Source organism: Phaethon aethereus, assembly GCF_964289735.1.
Source record: "Phaethon aethereus genome assembly, chromosome: 2".
NCBI lineage: Eukaryota > Metazoa > Chordata > Aves > Phaethontiformes > Phaethontidae > Phaethon > Phaethon aethereus.
The window spans coordinates 117627827-117648022 of NC_138582.1; the positions used below are offsets into that span (position 1 = coordinate 117627827).

The 20196-nt window shown below is 41.9% G+C and overlaps 1 protein-coding gene across 1 annotated transcript in view; it reads left to right on the top strand.

The window, feature by feature from the left end:
- The window catches only part of BMPER (BMP binding endothelial regulator), a gene marked incomplete at both ends in the record, with an annotated part of 150029 nt that overhangs the window by 5049 nt on the left and 124784 nt on the right, over positions 1-20196 (top strand). The window contains one exon of the mRNA XM_082015525.1: positions 19180-19279. Within this exon, the coding sequence (XP_081871651.1) occupies positions 19180-19279 (100 nt within the window). The remainder of the gene's footprint in view (positions 1-19179; positions 19280-20196) is intronic.

Below are 20196 nucleotides of genomic sequence, written 5' to 3' on the forward strand. Positions count from 1 at the left end.
GAAGTTCTTATTTCAGGTAATGATGTGGCCCTCGGCAGTACAAAAAAAGATGTTAGAGAACGTATAGTTGTGAAAATATTTTATGTTTAGTGGTCAATGGTAAGAAAATCTCATGTCCTGCTGTTTTCTGAAAATCAAAGTAGTGAAACTATGGGTAATGAAGTTGACTGAAAAAAAGTTTGGGTTTTAAAGACCTTGTCTGAACTGGCGTAATGATGATAGGTAAAAATATATAATCTTGATGGTATTCAGAATGGGATTATATTGATTCAGTTTGAGAAATAGATTCTTTTATTCCAGTTATTAAATGCTTTAAGTCCGCAAGTGATCATAACTACACTACCTAATGCAAAAATTTTCTTCTAAAAATATCCCCACACATGTGTGGAAAAAGGAGTTTATTTCACTCCACAGGAGCATTTCACCTTGTGCAGTTTGAGGAACCCAAACATGTCACGTATGACAGAATCAGATCTTTGTATTTCAGATGTAAAAGTTTTAGGCTGAGGGTAGTGGAGGCATAGGTGAATTTCTGTTAGTGGAAACAGAACTTCATAAATGTGAAAACTTACCATGTTTTGGTACATTTTGGACTTTTTTAGTGCAGATATATAGTGAGGATTTTGAAATGTTAGGGGGAAAATGCTATTAACAGAATATTGGGAGAACTTTTGGTTAGATTTCTTTTATATGGGTGTCAGCATATAAAATAGGCATGGAATATTTAAGTTCAACTCTGGTACAAGAACGGTAAATGATCAAGTGCAGCAAGAGTTTTTGTTGGTACAGCTTTTTGGCTGGAAGGTATCTAAAACTCAAAATAGCAGTAGGCTTACACCTGATGTTATGGCATTTGCTTTCAAGAAGTATATACTTCAACATACGCGTGGAAAAGACATAAAAACGCTACAGTCCGTCAGAAATAGGTGAAATGAGAACCTGTGCATAATTATAGGACGAGAATGTAAAAACCCCACAGAATTAACTTAGCCTGAATTAAACTTCTGAGTGCTGAGTTTTTTTGAAAGTGAGACAAGCTCAGCAGTGACAACTGACGGGTGGTGGTGCCAGTGGTGGTGAGGAGAGCCATGTCATTTCGTGCTCATTTATCATGTTCTGCACGGACCCTGAACACCTTGCCAGAACCAAGCAGAGATCCAAGAATAACCTATCCATTGGCCAGTGGTGTATGTAGTTTTAAAATTAATGTACCAAAAATGCCAGCTGAAAGGGACAGGTGAGAAGCCAGGAACTGCAAGGAAATAGATAAGTACACCTCAGCTAACAGTGACCTTCACATGGGCAGAGCTTTTTTTATTTTTTCAGAAGAATTAAGGGTTTTATTTTCGGTGTGTTCCTTGTGGAGAGAAAAGGTCTCTTCTTATTTCTTTCATTTTTCCAAAATACTTTAGAACAAAGTGAGTTGTGTCAAGAAACAGCTGATAAAAGCCAGTTGTGATCTTGACAAACCACATCTAAACCAGTGCCATTTCCCCCACCTTTTTCCTCCCCCCTTCCCTCATGCCTGCGCCTCAAACTTGCCAACTGCACCTAAGGAGTGGTAATCATATGTCTCAACCTTTTATCACCTAAATCCAGAACAGAAGGAAATAAATGTGAGCCAGAAAGTGTAACCAAGTGTTGGAAACCTGAGAAAAGTTTGGAGACAGGAGCTCAGGAAACTAGAAATCAGAGCTTTGCTTGGCATACGTTTTATTCAGCATGAAACATCATTCTGGAGTTTAAATTTCCGCTTTTAAATCCAAATGTGCAATGTAGAATTTGACCTTTGCTCATAAAAAAATTATGTTAAATTCATCATTATAAGACGTAGTGTTCTACCTAGCTTGAACCGATGGAGTAGTGAAACCAAGTGCAAGCAAACCAAAAAAGGGAAGAAATTACCTCAACCCTTGGTCCTTCCTGCACCTCCCTGCCTCCCCCCTCCTCTCATTGCAGGCTAAAGCAAGAAAGCTACTAGATTTGCTGGGGTTCTTTACCTATAGCATAGTTGATTTCTGTGGCACAATGCACAAGTTGAACGTGCGTAGCTAGCCTGCGAGCAAGTGTTTGACACATGTTCAGTGAAGATGGCAATGTTTTAGTACATCAGGATTCAATTGTTGGTGCGTCAAGGTATAATGCGGCCCAGATGACTTTTAGTGGAGTAGTGCATATTAAAAAAAAAAAAATCATCAAACAATCCTTTCATACCTATTTTATTTAATTTAATTTCAATAGTTTACATACATCAACTACAGAATCTACCAAGACTGCATCTTCTTTCAATTTATATATTTTTGGTCTTTATTACTGTATAATATAATCAGCTTTCTCCTCACCCACAAAAATAACAAACAAAGAAAAAAGCCTATGATACAGTAGCGTACTGGTAGTTTTCACCCCCATATTACTGCAAAAGAGAATGTTGTTTTGATCGGTGAATGAAGGGTTCCTGGAACACAAACATGCTCCAACATGATGAAAGCTTTATTAGTTTTTATCCAATTTAAAAAAGATACAGACGTATATGCCATCTCTTAAATGAAAAAAAAATGACACCCCACACCCCAAAAACAAACCCTGAAAATAAAAACCAGTCATAACTCCATGTCTGGTGCAACTGGGTGTCCTGTATGTGCTTTGTCATGGAGACTAAAGAACAATGTGTGTGCATGTGTGTGTATATACATACATACATACATACATATATATATATATAAAAAAGAAGATGGTTTTGCAAGGGAGAACTTAATTGAATCAAGAGCCCAGAGCTGGTTAATTACCTGTTGTGGAGGCGATTGCTTTGGTAGCAATGAAGGATGATTCAGGTAGGTTCAGTTGTACTTGTTCTTAATTCATGCAACACATGTAAAGCAAGAATTTGGCCTGCCTGAGAGTGAAACACAAATTATTTATGGTAGAAGATGGTTACTCTAGCTTGATCCTTAAGTTTCCAATAGCAGCGTTGAGGCAATGTTCAAGGCAGTTGAGTCCCATGTACAGGTAATGGCCACTCTGCCCAACATCTCATCTAATTTCCCCCTCTGAGGAAGGAGTACAGATTGTACAGCTGGGTGTTGTGTCTGTGCCATCTGTGGACCTTTTGAAGTCCACTTTCTGCACTTTGCTTCATGTCCCAGAGCCGCTTCAGAACGTGGCATGTCCCTACGCAGGTATGTTTGCCTTCATTTCGCTGTGCTTTATCGTGACTTTTAGTTTGGAGACATGGTGCACAGTCATATGTGACAGCTTGTGATGAAGCCTTTCTGGAAATCTGCAGGCTTGAAGAAACTATTTCATGTTGTTCTCAGACCACATGGGATAGTGAAGAGTTCACTACTTGCACATATTTAACATAGAGTCAGCTGCAATGAGCAAACATACATATGCACACAGTGCTGAACTGATTATAGGTCTTGGCAAAACCCTCCGGGAAGAGAGCTGGTGATATGTCACTGTAATGATGATGAAGATCCAATCCATCAAGTATAGAAATGAGATTCTCTTTGGCATAATTAACGGATCAGAGAACTCAAATACAGAAGAACATATTTAAAATGTATAAATAATATGTGGAAAAATATGAAGGGCACAAAAATGCTATAAACTAAATGGAAAAATGTAATATAAGTTGCAAATGTCTTTGGAATGTGTCTACAATAAGTGCAAAATGGATCAGACTAAGTTAAGGCACTTTTTTATTGCCAATAAGAAAAACATTATTAAAGAGCTAGTCCAATATCAAAACGGCATTTTAAAAGCATATAGTTACCTGTATATATTTTTTATTAGCTTTCAAGTTTCTTCCATTGAGCTGTTAACGATCTTTTTAAGAATTATGGTCCTGTAAGTAAATGGTTCACAGTGTCAGTACTTCTGCTGTTCTGCTTTGTGCCGCTATATAAAAATAGATATTTTTTTCCCCACCAAATATCTGGTTTTATTTCCCCATCATGTTTTAATAGAAATTTTTGAGGGAAGAAAAATATTAAGCAACAACCAAATAATCAAATGAAAATGCAACCTTTTTATATTGAGCTTATGGTCAAATAAAAGGCTATTGTGAAGAAAAAGCAACATGGTATAAAAGCTTTTACCTGTAATACTACTATTAAAATGACAATCGTACTGGTACTTGCTCATATTGTTCCTAATAACTGCTGTAATTACTTCCTCTGAGACCTCTTAGCCTTTTCATCTTATACATTAAGCTGCAGCTAAAAAATTCCTAGCCTGACTGTTTGTCTGATGGAGCTCTGTACGGTGTTTTGCATCCAACCGAATCAAGTGATGAGCTCTGGGTCCAAGTACAGCATGGACCCCATTCCTTCTTGTCATCCCCAGGAGCTGACCTTGTGTGCTGAGGCATGGATTTCATACACTTTTTGTCTGTCTCTCTCATTTATTTTTTAGACTTTTTTCCTGCCTTTTTTTTCCCATTTTCTCCCTGTGTCTGGACTTCACTTGCTCTAGAGAGTGGTCCAAAACGGACCTATTAAACTAGGAGTGTGTGCCACCGCGTCGCTGAAAAAATAACATGTCTTCATGCATTGTCTGTGATTTTCATCCTCTTTACTTGTTTCCTCATCCGTTCTATTCATCAACCTCCTGGCTGTGGTTTTCGTTTTCTGCGTTGTATCTTAGATTTGTCGGAGAGGGAAGCGTTATATATTTGTGCCGTAAAGTGCTAGGGCAAAAGGCACTGCTATGAAATAGCATTAGAGCTGGAGTTCTGTGTGTTCTTGTGAGCACAAAGGATGGAAACGTGATAAAATGCCATTTAGAAAAGTGATGCAAAAGATCTGTTGTTTTCCCTGACAAATTGAGGCCCCAGTTTTTCTGGGTCCCTCTTTTAAGTAAACCAAAACTTCAATGTTAAAGATTGAATCAGGTCATCTTTAACTCTGCCTTAGAGCTGTGCTGACGTGGTTACGCTGCATTTTGCTGGGGAGCGGGTCTAGCTCGTGTAGGGCATCTGCATTGGGATGCATGGTAGCCACGCTGCCTTTGGTATGCATAAACCCCAACATGCAGTCTTGAAACTTCCTGTAAATCGGGTATTCAGTGCAAATTGCTCAACCACATAGACGCTGCCATTTCAGTTTTAAATTTCTCTGTGCCAAGCACTGCATTGGCTTCAACATCCAGAGCTGTGACAGACTTGAGAAGTTGAAGACTGCCATTTCTACTTCACGCTGAAAACCAGGTGTTGCTCAGCCCTGGGCTGCTGAGGTTCTCGCTGTAGCCCCAGGCTCCCTTGCTCGCTGCAGGGCCAGCTGCCCCTTTCTCCGGACAGCCATGGTATGGCTCACCTCCTCTTTCGTAGCTAAAGATCTCGCTTGAGGCACAGAAGCAGCAGCTCCACACGCCTCCTTACCGGGGGGGATGCAAACCAATGTGTTGTAGAGCCCTGGCCAGGAAAAACAGATTTCTGATAGCTCATAGGCTAAAATTTGTGTGTTTTGGGTTTTGTTTTCTTGTTTTGGTTTTTTTTCAGCTGTTCCTGACATCTTTATATTCAATTATATTAAGTGGCTTCAGTGGGAATTGGATCTTCCCCAAGGTTCCCCAAGGTCAGAATGTATTCTGATGTCCAACTAGAGTCATACATTTGCATCTGTTTTTCTGGTTTGTCTTATGATTTATTAATGGCTGAAGAATAACAGACCTTGGTTGTCCTGAGCTTATCTCCTCCTCCTTCCTCTGTCTGGGTTGTGATGTGCAGTTGAGGCATGGTTTGGGAGAGATGGGGAAGAGCCGATAAATGACTGCTCTAAGGCTACAGAGTGGTTATGATCTGATTGTGCCAGTCAGTGGAACAGCTCCGGGATGTGCTGCTTGGAAATCATTGGGGCAGGAAGGAGCCAGGCAGGGTGGCTGGGCTTGAGATAAGGCTATTAGCTGAAGGATTGCCTGTGGGACCTAAAATACTGATAACAGCAGCTGGCTCTCCTGCTACAGGGAGGTTGTTGATCATTTGCTTGTGAAAAAGAATATTTTTTTTCTGTATATGGTAGTGTACAGATGATAATTTTCATATTTAGCACTTTACACCCCCCATCCCCCAAATACTCAGTTCTGGGGAGAGCTGGAGCAGTTAACTGGGTTAGGTGGATCGGTGATTCAATCTGGCAAACACTTTTGATTAAAATAAATGAATAAAATTATGTTGGCAGTCAGAATGCAAAGCATGCAAGCTTTTTATCCTTTAAACCAAGGGGTGGTGGATGGGTTGTTTGTAAAAGCAGTAGATAAAAAATGCTGGACAATTAAAATCATTATACATTAAAATGTTGATGGTGTGGTAATGTAAGAAACCTTTTTAACAGACACATGCTTAAGGCATAGTTTGTCTGTGACCTAAATGCATGAAGCATTTCTGGAGAAACTTGCTGATGTGGACATTTAAGATGCGGCATAGTGCACTGATACAGAACCAAAGCTTGTTAAACACAAAGATGTGGAGGAAACAGAAGAAGTGTGCAGTTTGATTTTTCTGGAAAAAAATGTCTTTATGCGTCTGACTTAACTCAAGCAAAAACTATTTGACCCAAAAATCAATCAGAATTGGAAATTTTAAAAATATCTAGAACTTTAGGCCATTACAGAAGGAAATTTGAGTGATTTTATGGACTTTTTGTTACATGAAGTGTACATATTCGGTGCCTAAAACTGTATATAATAGTTTTAGTATAAAATTAGTATCTTTGATGTCATCAGGCTACTTGGCATAATTAAACCAGTCCACATAAGGAAACATGCAAAAGTGGAAGCCAAAGAGGTAAAAAGAAAGCCAATAGCATACAACAAAAGGAAGCCATCACTAGAAGGCAGCCATCTGGAGAGATGAGTAGGCAGCTCCAGCTTGTTCGCTGGGCATTACCCCTTACGTACAAGACAGCACCAAAACTCATGGTGAGACAGAGCTTTAGTTGAGAAGACGTGGATTTGATGTGACTCCAGGAAAGCTATGTATGACTCTGGAACCAGAGGTCTAAAAAGATTCTAAGCATCTTCTGGAGAGTTAATATTACCACCATGTGTTTGTGGACAACTTGTGACTGTGGCCATAAAGATACTGATACCATCAAAGGATTTAGGTTAACCCACAGGGCAGTGATTTGGTTGGGCTGTTGACAACTGAGAAGACAACTCAGAACAGGGGTTTCTTACAGCTGTCATGCCAAGCAGAGAGGTGACAGGAACTGCTGAGTACAAGGCTGTACCCTAAACTCCTCTCTCTGTTTTGGGGCCAAGTACCTCATTCTGTGCCCTTCAGGGTTCACTGCTCTGACCTCGGTGACAGGAGCATCTCCTCTTATGTCATACAGCTTAGTAGTTGGAAGCTGTGGGGAAAAAAGTAGTTTATTGTAAAGTACATCAAGAGTCATTGACGCAGAAGTTAGTGATCTCATCTTTGTTAGGAAATTTCCTGCTCTTTTCTAGGCTAGAGAAGTGCATTTCAATTGCCCGTGTAAAATGCAGCAGTGTGGACAGGCTGGATGAAACGTCACTCTTCTTCCAACCCAGATCGGGCTATGACTTGGCAATGAGAGCCTTCTCTTATTGCAAAGTAAGGTACAGTTAATAAAAAATTAAGTTTCTAAGACATCAAGTAGATAATTTTTAGTTTTCTTTGGTTCAATCTCAGGTTCTCATTTTTGGCACTTGAGCCCTTCTTATGCTAAAGGTGTGAAACATTTGGATTTCAGACCATCCTTCCACCCGCACTCTGTTTTCCCCCAGCTGCCCAGGCAGTAGTGTTGCTGCCTGAGTTCTTGCTCTTCAAAGAGAACAGTGCTGTCCCACACAATGAAATCATCTCTGGCTGCCTCATGAGCACTGTGGACTTCCAGCCAGGCATAATCCCTTTCCTGATATTTGAGTCTCGTTAATTGGGTTAACAAGATGCTATCTGCGCTCCATACTTACGTAAATATAACCTGCTAGCAAAGATCTTAATGGCACCTGATATATCACGCTGCCTTTACATCTATCAAGAGGTACCACTGCAGGAGTCACTTCCAAAAGCAGGTTGTGTTCTTGGTCCCATGGGTCCCTTTATAAGCTGTAAGAAATGATGGTGGTCAAGGCCAACCGTTCAGATGTCTTTAAAGTGTCCCACTGGTGACCGAAAATCACTTTGTCAAGATGACAAATGGCTTGCGCATACCCCGTTCACCTTATAGCTTCACTCTAATGTCAGCTCCATTTACTTGTCAGAAACAGGTATTTTTTTTTACTTCCAGCAGTGCAAGCAGGGCAGAGGAAAGGAAGGAGTGAAGGGAACACAGGCTGAGGAAAAATCTGCTTGTATGGCTTCTATTCAATGTATTATTACAGTTGAGATTCGCAAGCTTTGGACACACTAGAATCTGTTTGTTTGTACATGTGCAAAACAGAAAGAAGGGAATTCACTTTTCAGAATTGAGAACTGTCCCTGCAGGGCTACGATTATGCAAAACCATGTTTTAACCACTGGATTTTTCAAGCAGAAAGTGGTTGTGCAATATTAGTTTCTTATTTTGGACAGCAAACTTCTTTCCACAGCAACATTTAAAAATAACTGTTTAATTAACTGGGTCTACCCAGTACATAGGGCATTGTCATGTGTCTGTGCTGAAGAGCTCAGCTGAAACCTCTGAACTTGCATGGGTGGTTTCATTGACTGCAATGGTATTGTCATGTGGCTAAGTGATCACTGCTGTGAATGAGGGCTGCTGCATCTCACCCAAAAGCAGCGAGGGCCAGGCCACAAAGTATGGACAAAGTCAGCTCAAGGACTGTGAAAGTGACTTTGACAGCTTTGGCTTTTGGGTTCCTCTCAATGACTTCCATATTGCTTTTGCTTAGTTCACAAGTCAAAATATGCTTTTTCTTCTAGTAGCTACAGTGTTGGCTGAAGTTTTGAAAGTCACAATCTACGTTAATGAGGCAATGTGGTTGGTCACAACAAAGGAAAGCTTATTCTGTCTTCCTTCTTTGCATGTGACAAGCTTTGCATCCATCAGAAATTTGAGTAGATATGAAGAAGAAGCAAATAGAAATGAGATGTGTCAAAACATCGTTGTGGTGTAAATTTTCTGACTAAATTCTCCTGTGGCCTTGACCCTTCTCTCTCTGGCACCAACTGGATGAAGTCCACTTGAGGATGACTGCTGTCATGAGTTGTCCATGAGTTAGGATTCATGCTTGCCACTCCAAGATGTTACTAGTGGGGAGCAGTTGCAGCAAAAAGGAGCAAGCCCCTGGGAGTTGAAGGCAGCATTAAAAGACTCCAAAAGCTCTTGCCCCCTTCAAGGAGTCCTGGCTGAAATGCTCTTGGTCCTTGGCTCTTCCCACTTCTCTATACAGACTGAGAAGCTGGTGGCTGTTCCTTCTCTCTGCAGACCGCCATGAATAACCTCCTTTTTTTTTTCTAATACCACTGTGTAGCACAGGCAAGATCATGTAAGAAAACAAATGCAGGGTCAGCTCTCAGTTTACTTGCAAGTTCATTAAAACAGCAGTGTCTGGAGGCCTCTTGCCTAAATAATTTTATAATAGAAAACAGACTCTTGTTGCTTTCTTTTGGGCTACTATTTTTATTTGGTTGTTGTTCCTCAAGCGTTTTGGTTCTGTTTCAAAACTTGTTAGAATTAAATAAAGAGGGGTTTTTTTTGGTTCTTTCCAGTTTAAAAGCTGTGCTACTACCGTGAAACTTCTAGGACTCCTCTGGATTATGAAGCTGGGATTGACAGGGATTTTCCTGACAGAATAAAATGAAAAAAGTCAACTTGTAGGTTAAAAATTTGGAAGAAAATAAAAGCCCCTCCTCCTTTCCTCCCCCAGCTGAGATCTCCTGTTGCTGCTTCTGGCATACATCACATCTTTGAGGATACAGTATCATGAGAAAACTGTCACTTGGTGATGTATTAGGGTAATATATCATGAGAGCATCGTTTCTTTAGAGGATATGGGCAGTAAAAGACATGATTCTGGCCAGACAGAGCAGCAGGGGACCTTGCTTTTTTTTCTTCCCTTTTCTTTAATCTGGCCCTGTTTTTGTGTTGTACAGAAGTGAGTTCCTTCATGGGATATGACTTGTTGCAGAGTAAGTTAGGAGGCCCATTGGGCTTTTTAAATTCTTTAAGAAGTACATGGCCTCAAGGGTTGCTTTGTTCAAAGTTTTTAGAACAGGCACAAGCCCAAAATTGAAGTATTTGCCACTGCCTAAATCTCCAGTGTAAGGGTCAAGTAAGCAGACTTCAGACAGAGAAGGCAATAAAGGTGCGATGACAGGTAACTATTGTTTGGATAACATATTTGTAGATTTAGCCCATCAAAAGGTGATTATATTTGTAAAAAAACAGTCAATGCATGTCTTTTCAATAAATGACAAATGAAGTTTTAATTCACATCAGTAGAAAAAAAATTACTATGGGTCAGTATTCAGTCTGTAATGGAAGATATAGTTATTTCATGCAAAAATAGGAATCCTGAACTGAGGGACTCAGATTTTGGTGTACTTTTTTTTGTTGTTGTTGTTTTTATTATATGCATGGTTTTGTTTTTCTCTCATTGGCAATGTCTGCTGGAAAATAAGCTGAACAGTCTGTAGGACCAAGATGGCAGTAGTTAAGAAACAAAAGTAGAGTACTGTCAGGACACACTTTTGATGGGACTGAGTTAATTTTTGAGATGGGACAGAACATGACACCATGGCTTGATCTAAAATTTGTTGAATTCAAATGATTTAATCATTCATTTTAAACCTTTGGCACAATCTGCTTTACTTTTTATGAAATCAGCTTGATAATTCATCAGTGTCATCTTCAACAATTTTTTGGGCTAGAATTTACTTACAGTGTTTTTACACCAGTTTGGCTCGGGGGTGATATGAGCAAACTCCTCCTTTTTCTTCAAGCCATCCTGTGGCACTTAAGGGGGGTCAGTAGAACAGCATGCTCCAGGAGCTAATATACCCGGGGCAGTGATGCTGTTCCACATCGGCTGACTCCAGCTGCGTGCGGGTGGCCTCTGGATCGAGCTAAGGTAGTGGAAGATTTTATGGCCCTCAGCTGCCTGTCCCTTCCCTGGGAGAATGAATTTTGCCTCATCAGCTTCAGTTGGGGTAAACCAGGCTAGGCCGGACCACGCTTTCAAGAACACTCATTTTGCTCAGAACGAGTTGGGCAGTGATCATCTGAAAAGTTTTGCTGGTGGATCTGAGTGATTTGGAACATCCAGCAAGGGGTAGATTGTAAGCTCATAGAGTTGAATCAGTGAGTTGTAACCTTTTCCAGCAGCACAGGTACAGATTTTCACCCTGAGCTTCAAATCGACAGGTATTGCCTGTGACTACTGTTTTCTTAGGTATCGGCATCAGATTTAGGTGACTGATAATTAATATGAAATCTTTACTGATAGAGTAGAAGAAGCATTAATTTGTTGGGGTTTTTTTGTTTAAGAACGCATTTAAAATTCATGGGAAAAGCAGTGAATTTTCAATACATGCATCTTGTGAAATGCAAAGGTGTGATCTCCCACAAGAACCCCAGTGCGTACCCCTTCTCTGAAACCTGGCTCCTGGATTACTGTAGGTAGTTTTTTGGACTACAGTATGAACTGCTGGGAACCTGTTAAGACTGTGTCCCATTGCTGGAAGACCATCATGCTATTCTGTGGACAGGTAAAGAATTTTGCCTTTAACTTTACAGCTGAAGAACTCTCATCCAAAGCGGCACTTGGAGGTTGAGGGAGAGGCAGGGATATTGAGAGCTAAATGGTCTGTATCTTGCTCTGGCTTTCTCGCTGACTTAATCCGCAGTTACGGTCATTTCGTCTGGTTGTGTCTTTGTCGATAAGCTCACTGGAGAAGGGATGTAGTCCTGCGATGTGCTTATGTGATGTCTGATGTAATGGGACCCTGATCCCAGCTGCAGCCTCAGCAGTTGTATTAATGCAACCAAATACGAGAGGAAGAAAGCGCTTTCTTTTCACCGCGTAGCAGAGCAGCAGGCAGCTGTCGGGGACTGTCGGGATTGCAGCAGGCCACTGAGGTCGCTTTCCTCATGCTGGTAAAGATCATTAAACACAGTGGAAAAAAAAATGTAAATCTGTTCAGTCTATAAGGGGTTGTGAGTAATGTGTCCCGAATGACTTGCACATACTCGTGCCTTCCTTACAGCAGTGGGGAATACCCATTTGCAGTGAAATTCGGTGTCATCTTTCAGCAGGGCCTTTGTTTTACTCGTCTTTCCCAGGGAGTGGGGAGAGCTGGAATTATGGAGGGGGTGGTGGATGCTGGCTGAGCACCGCTGCAGAGGGAGCTGCAGCCTCCTCCCCGCTTGCCCTCAGAGAGGCCAGGTAAACTAAAGAGTTTAAGGGATGAGGGGATAAATCAGAGGCTACCGTGTGCTCTGCTCAAAAAAGGAAAAAGAGTCTCTGCGGACTGAACTGGCATATTTTGTTCCTGATGAAATACCATCGTTTGCATCTAATGCAATTCATGCTGAAATCACAGTCACGTTGTGCCACAGGCAAGGACCTAGTGCTGAATGTACTGAAGCATATGCTTGTGAGTTGTCCCACTGAAATTGAAGACACACTTAAAATAATAGGACTTTTCTCTCTGTGGGGTGAAGCGTATGCCTTAGTGTTTGTAGGTTTATGTGGGTAAACAGAGAGAACTGTATCATCTTGCAGAGAACACACAGTGTTTCCTAGGGAAATATTTTTTCCACCTTGAATTTAAAAGCACACCTACTATGCTAAACCATTTTTGTTACTGTACCCACAAAAATTTGCTTTTGCAAGAAAAAAACCCCAACAGATAATTGGAGGCGAACAAGGGAAATGAGACCTTTTTTCTCATCTCCCTTGACAGTGGTTCAAAATGACTGCAAACGTCTCTCCTTGGGGAGTGGTGTCTCCTCCCTGAAGCCAAATTGTGCGGCTCTTGCTTAGGCAGAGAAATGCTCATGGAAGACAGCAGTCCCATGGTACTAGCAGGGATTGCTTGCTTGCATCAACTCTGTCAATTAAAGGGAAGTTTGTGAATTGGACCCAAGATGACGAGTTCCAGGCAGGAGTGCCAAAGGAGCAAAGGTAGTATTTTCAGAAAGCGCCTCAGGATTTGTCTAGACCATGAGTTAGGCACGTGGTCTGAGCCTGTTCCTGAGCCCAAGTTGACCCAACGTGGGGGGTGTCTGCACGTAAGCCTAGGTGCAGGCACACGCTTGGGAGCCTGGGTCTCCCAAGCTTTGCTGAGGGACAGAGCCTGTGGCCAGCGCTGGCCCAAACCTGTGCTCCTGTGGCCTGCATGGACTGAGCGTGGCTCCATGCACACTTGAGAGGATGCTCTGGCCATGTGCAGCATCTGGTAGAGAGCCAGCAGCATGGCCAGAGAACATGTGGGTTGTGGCATGCGACGTGCTCTGACTTGTGTTTGAGCCTGCCCTACGCCTTGTAGTAGAGATGTTGCCTAAGTGACTTGAGTGCACATGCTTCATTAATTTTAAATGGCTTTTTCTTTTCCCAAGGTCATACACATAGGTTTGAAAGCTGCATCCCAAATTCCCCGGGGGCAACTTTTGCCGTTGTTGGAAAATCATTGTTGGTTTAGTGGAGGATCCCATAGGCTCCTCCTAGCAGAAATTTAACGACACTCTGAACTACTTGGTGAGGAGTCCTATCAGAGTTACTAGTGGGACTGTGATGAATAATGGTAAAAAATGAATGTTTTCAGGATTAGCCGTTAATGGTAGTTTGTATTTCTACCTAATCTGTCCCTGTTACTTTTAGTATTTTTTTCTCTCCATTGCCTTTTTTGGTTAAATGAAAGTTTAAGCAACATTTTTCCTATTCAATAAAAATAGTTAATAATCTCAGGATATCAGAAATGCAGTGCAAGCCTCTTAAAAGTATTTTCAATACATAAAAAGGAAAAAACCAAGAAAAAAACAGACTCTCACAGTAGAAATCTAGCCCCCTGAGAGCCTACATCTGCAAGGTCTTCAGCAGCCAGCTGTGACAGCACAACAGTGGGCTTGGGGTACTGCTGTTGGAGGCGCTCCTTGGTACAGCCCTGGAGGAACGAAGCGGACTCTTGATTTTTTTTTTTTTTTCTTCCCCCCCAACAAGCCAAATCCAGGTTGAAAAGCGCCATCCTCCTGGTGGCTGCTGTGAGCCGGCAGGAGCCCAGTGGGGAACCCTGTAGAAAGTTGGCTTCAGCTTCCAAGCTGTGGTTTGGCACATGTCCTCTCCAAGACCTCTGCCAAATATTCAGCTTTCTTTTTAGTGTTTTTTTTTTTTTCTTTTTCTTTTCATGTTGGCATTTTATTTAACTGTACCATGTGAGTTTAAGGCCATTAGTTTGATATATTTTGTCACCAGAATGGGCTATTTTGTGAGGAGTTCTTTGACGGAAGGTAAAAATATGAGGTGTATGTGGAAGGTGAAAAAATTGTGTTGAGAGAAGGTTGTAGTAAAGGTAACATGAAGCAGTAATACTGTTATTAGATCTGGTTAGTCTATCTCTCCTGTATGGGAACTTAACATCACCTTTGTAGGCCAAGTTAAAGAGGAGATCTCTGGTTCTCACTGGCAAAGCATGGGAGAGGGGAGAAACATAGGCACCCAACAAAACTTTCTGATCTTTCCCCAAACACGTTAAAAAGTAAATTCTCCAGCAGCTGGGGTCGGTGAGCACAGGAGAGGAGTCTGGGGTGATCCTCCAGCATTTCCCTAAATTTTCCTTTCCAAGGGAGTCTGGGATTCCAGCACAAACCCGTTGCCCAGCTGAGCGCTGACTGCGGAGTTGCGTCAGCTGTGGCAGCATTGTTCTGCATCAGCCTGACCTCTTTTAAAACAATACGTATTTTTCCAACACTAATAAAAACCTTAGCTGAAGTTCTCTCCCTTTCTGGGTGTGTGCCTGAGCACTAAATTAAAAAAAAAAAAATAAAAAAATATCCCAGATGTGAATCTATAAACCATCTGTTTAAAATAACTATTGTGCAGGACTATAATTAAAAGTTATTTATTACGAATCTTGGGATCCTATTATGGATTTTGACTGACTCCCAGGTTTCTGATTTAGCAAACACTTTATGTATTTATGAGCCATGTGTCTCTTCCGCACTTCTGGGTGCCAGAGTGCATGTCCTTTAAACACAAAGGAAAAAAAATCCCCTACCCTCCCGTAACTGTTGGCTTCTGAATGTTGCCGTCTAAGAAGTTTTCTCTTAAGGACAGCAAAAATCAAAGTATCTGAGAGCTTTCAACAACTCCAGAGACACTGTAGACAACACAGATGGAGGTGTGGTAATACAGCTCTCCTGCATACAGCTACTTAGCAACTTTTAAAATGCATGGTTGGGACAAGTAATGAAATGTTATGATTACTGGGTGTAGGAGGGGACGTATTTGGAAGGAAAGGATTTGTTGCTAAAGTCCATTTGTTCTTGCCCTCTGCTTTGCCCTTGTGAAACGAGAGGGAAGGAGGCAGCAAAATTGAATCAAGCAGACGGACAGTAGACATTAAGAGCAGTGTTTTGGACGACAGGGTGAAGGGGGGGGAAAAAAAAAAAGCTCCTGGTGACAACTGCTCTTTGTTTTATCTTCATGCTTTTACACCCAGTGGGCCTAGGAGATCTGCCCTGGATAATGCCTGACTGCAATAGACTAAACAATGATTTACCAGCCCTGTTTTATCTGCTGCTGTCCTATGATTGATCAGCACGGTACATTAACCCTTTCCTCCACATCTGCTGGCCTAGTTTTCCACAAGATGCAGCACTGAGATAAAATGAGAGGATTTTCAGGAAGAGTTTCAGGATTAAATCCAGTCCTAGAAGAAGCAAAAGGTGCTCGGCTGCGGTTCTCCGCAGCTCACCTCTGTGTACTACAACAGGGATTTTGCTGTGAAGACTACTCCGGGGCAGTATGCTGCAGTTGTGGCTCTACTGTGTGTTTGTTCAGCAAAAAACCCCAAAAGGAGCCGTGGGAACTGCACCCCTGCGCAGTGCCGTACCTCGCACCCTGGGAAAAGCAGCCCAGCCCTGATGTCAGGGAGTTGGGCACCTCAGGGTGGCATCTGAAACAGCCACTTTCGGAGCTGTCTGGGGCTTGCTTATAATACCAGCTAGAGAGGAGGAACACTAGCTTTGTAAATCCCACCCTGCTTAAGTGCTTAACTGCCCTTCTCATGCTGGCAAAGGTTGGCTCTATTTACCTGGGATACAGAAACCTGTCCCAGCAGGCAGGAGGGGATGTAGCTTCTCCTCCAATGGACAGAGCTGATCTTGCTTTTTTCTTAAAGAAAAAAAAAAAGGGGGGAGAGGGTGATGAGTGTGGCACTTCCTGGCCCACCTTTTAGGTCCATGCTGTAGCAACTCACCTTTTGAGATGGTGATCCTGGTTCGGTGACCTCCACATCCACAGGCAATTCATAGATTCATCTCCCGCTTTTCCCACAAGCATCCTCGCTGTTGGGATTGGTGGCTTTTGAGAGCACAAGGAACAAGCCACTTTCTGCTGAAGCTGGGCCGCTGAGCAGCAAGTACTTTAAAGTCTACTGGGATAAAGAAGCTGGGCCACTGAGCAGCAAGTAGTTCAAAGTCTACTGGGATAAAGAAAGCCCTCCAAGGGGGGAGGACCCTTCCGTTCCCATCACTGCACTATGGGCCACTAATGTGCTTTACATGGAACAGCTGCTTAATGTAAACCAGCCCTTGGCACTGGGACATAAACTCCAAAATCTTCCTTCTTGGGAAAGCTCCCAGCCACCAGGCTCTACAGCCCAGCTCAGTTTTGCTTCCCCTTTCCAGTTACTTCCATCCTCACCTGTAACAAAGGTCCTGAGTTTGGAGTTGAGCCACCAGTGTTGTTGGTGATAAGGGAAGAAGAGTAAGATCCAAATTTGGCTGCCCCTGTGGGTTGTCTCAATGGCACCAAACTCATCATTGGCAGAGAACATTCCTGATGTAAGTGATGTGGGCCAAACAGGAGGATTTTAGTTAGGAATGGTAACTAGCAAGTAGCTCCTGTTTGAAATACGTGTGTCAGATGCATCTTGAGGATCCTTAGGGACTTTTTGTATTGCCTACAAGAAACAACCACATCTGGATGTGTCTGAGGGCAGAGGGAGGCAGCTGGTGCTCAGGAGAGAGGGTGAGAAGCTGCCTGGGAATCTGGGCTGCATGAGGCATTTGCCCCAGGATTCCCTTGGGAATCAGGGAACAAGAAGAAATACGGAGTTGCGTTTTACTTCTCATCCCTCTCACTGCTGTCCGCAATAATAATTTCTTCCTTTGAAGAGGGAGTCTGATGGGTACCTGCTTGCCAGACCCGCTGACTTGGGTCCTACCCAAGGTTGGCCCACAAAGGGCACGGTGCATCTCTCATCTTGTAGAGGTCTACGATGCATGCTGCAGCTGGGTAAACGATGTTTTCCATAGGAACATACTCTAAGCTGGATTTTGCCCTTCTTTCAAACCTGCTTTCACCATGAAGAAGATTTTCTCACAGATAACGGTAACAGGGCCACTAGGCTCATTAAATCTTCTCTTGAGCAAACTCTCATTAAAGAAAATCAGATCTTAGCAGAACCCTTTAAAATACAGACTGTGTGTAGTTGACTTGGTAAACTTGATTCTGCTGCCCTTCAACAGGCTTTAAGGAGACAAAGTCAGGGGGTTCTATGTTCATGTCAAGGGTATCAGGATTTCACCCTGCGCTCTAAAAAGCTGTTGTTGAGCCAGTTGTACTGCTGCGCCGTGGCTGCTTCGTGCCAGTCCAGAGCCACAGACATACCATAAATTCAGCTTAACTTGCCAGTTAAATTGCATTTATGGTTGGTCTGCAATGCTGGAGTGATGCAAAGCAGCCAGCACGTAGCAGTGACCTGGCTTTTTACAGTAGTCGTTTGTGTCGCTGCAGCTGTGCTTTAGGGCCTGATTCTCATTTGCTGATTTCACACTGTCTGTGAATAAGAGCGATTCCTCATTTACACTGATAAGGTTGAAGTGCCTTTATAACTCCCATCAGATCAGGCAGTGACTTTGAAGAAAATAAACCTTCAATTTTAGACAAAGAGCTGTAGTGTAATAAAAGCTGTGCCTTATCCTTCACAGGCGTCTTGAATAAGGCCACAGGGAGCAAAAGAAAGACTGGAAATCACAGTTTCTTTTCCTTAAGTTTTATGATTTACATTTTTCTAGCCCTTTGATTTTTTGGGTCTCTAATTAAGTCATAAGATTGGGTGAGGTGGGTGCTTGTGTCTAGTAAATGGCCACCTGTGTCACTTTAATGAACTGAACTACTAATTATAGGTGCAGGTCACTTCAGAGGACTACTTTAAGTCAGGAATTTCAAGCTGCAAAATTTTATGGAAAGAAACCCCCAAAGTATTTGTTTTCTGTCCTTGTTTAAAGGCAGAGATAACCAGAAGGGTTAACACCACAGGGACAAGCCAGGTTATAAATGGAATATTTCTCCTGCACATCCTCTATTGATATTCCTTAATGTCACCAATGTGCTCTTTGACCTTGGCCATCGCTGGCTTTTTGCCATAGGAAGATGACACTATACTGTACAGTGATTCCGCCTGCTTGTGTTTTTTCATCAGTTCTCAGTATTTGGGGAGAGAGATGAATTACAGTAGCCTCTTTTCTAGTATAGCAGGCTCTTTTGGAGGACCTCTGGGTAGCTAGGTAATACCACTAGCTATAAATGACTTTCAGTAGTGGCAGAGTTTTGTTTTCTCTGAGGTTGCCACCTTTTCCTCAACTGTCTGTCCTTCTGTCACCATAAGAAACGATCCCTGAGCTGTGCAGTTCAAGGGGCAGCACCTCAAGACCCTGAGGATATTTTAACAAGAACATCACGTAGCTAGTTGTTCATTTAAGTGAAGTGGATTTCTTTAGTCGGACACGTTTTCTGTACTATGATGTGTAGCAGTCATGAATTACTGTCTAAATGGAGTTTAAACACCATTTACTTGGGCTCCTGGATAATTCAGAGACTGTCTTCTACTACGTTCCTTCAAGGGGAGAAAGGTGTTTTGAATTTCAGGGATCTCTCCTGAAGCAAGAGAGCAGATTGCTAGTCTCACTTTTATTTCCGAGTTGCAAGAAATGGAGCCGTGGATTTGGTTTACTTGCAATAGCTTTTATCTTTTTTTTTTCCCCCCAGAATAAGGAAGTGACGTGCAAGAGAGAGAAGTGTCCGATGCTCTCCAAGGACTGTGCTCTCGTCATTAAGCAGAGAGGAGCTTGCTGTGAGCGTTGCAAAGGTGCGGTTCCCTTCCTCTTGTTTGACTCTTTTTAAAAAGTTATCAGTTCAAATGTTTGTTGACAGAGACAGGCCAAAGTTGGAAGCTTCGCAGCTGGGATGTGGCTGTCACCAGAGGCTTGAAAAGGACAGTAACCACAATAAAATCAATATGTTTCCAAAGCTGGTGGAATGCATAAATTCACATATTCATCCTGTAATTATAGTTCTTGCACGACGACAATCGTTTAGAAATACCTCTTCATTGTACTTCAGTGGTATGTTGTCAGTCTTTTGAGAGATACCTCCTGTTCTAACTTGATCTATCAGAAATACTTTAGGTCAAAATCAATCTGCTAGTAGTCACTGGTAAATAGGAATTCCTTAAACCTTTTGTGTAGTTGCACAGAATAGGAATAATGCCAATGAGTAACAAAGAGCAGAGTAATTATCCATGACTACTTTTATTTCTCCTCATACTAGAAACAAACTAACCAAATTCTTTTTATTTTACTAAATATTTCCTGATTAAAAAAATAATATTGTGGACATTTTTATTAAAGCCCAAATAGGTAACAATCTAAACATTGTACATCTATTTATTGACCAACACTGTATCTTCTAAGCTCTTTAGAATGAGCTAATTGTCAAATATAAAAAATTAATAAAATAATTGTGTAAGCATGCATGGCATGTAACTATCATGCTTATCCACATGAAAAAATGTGCAAGTAGATGAAGTTGAAAACTAGTCTTTTTTTTTAATTGATGCAGTAAGTAATATGCTCTAAAACACTAATTTTATTGACGGACTGCTGATGCAGTCAGTGAGGTTGGATTTGGAGGATGTTGGATTTGGAGGGCTTTTTCTTTATTTTTTCTCTGTTTAATTCCCCAGTGGTGATAGAGTGGCTTTGGGAAGGAGATAGGGTAGAATAG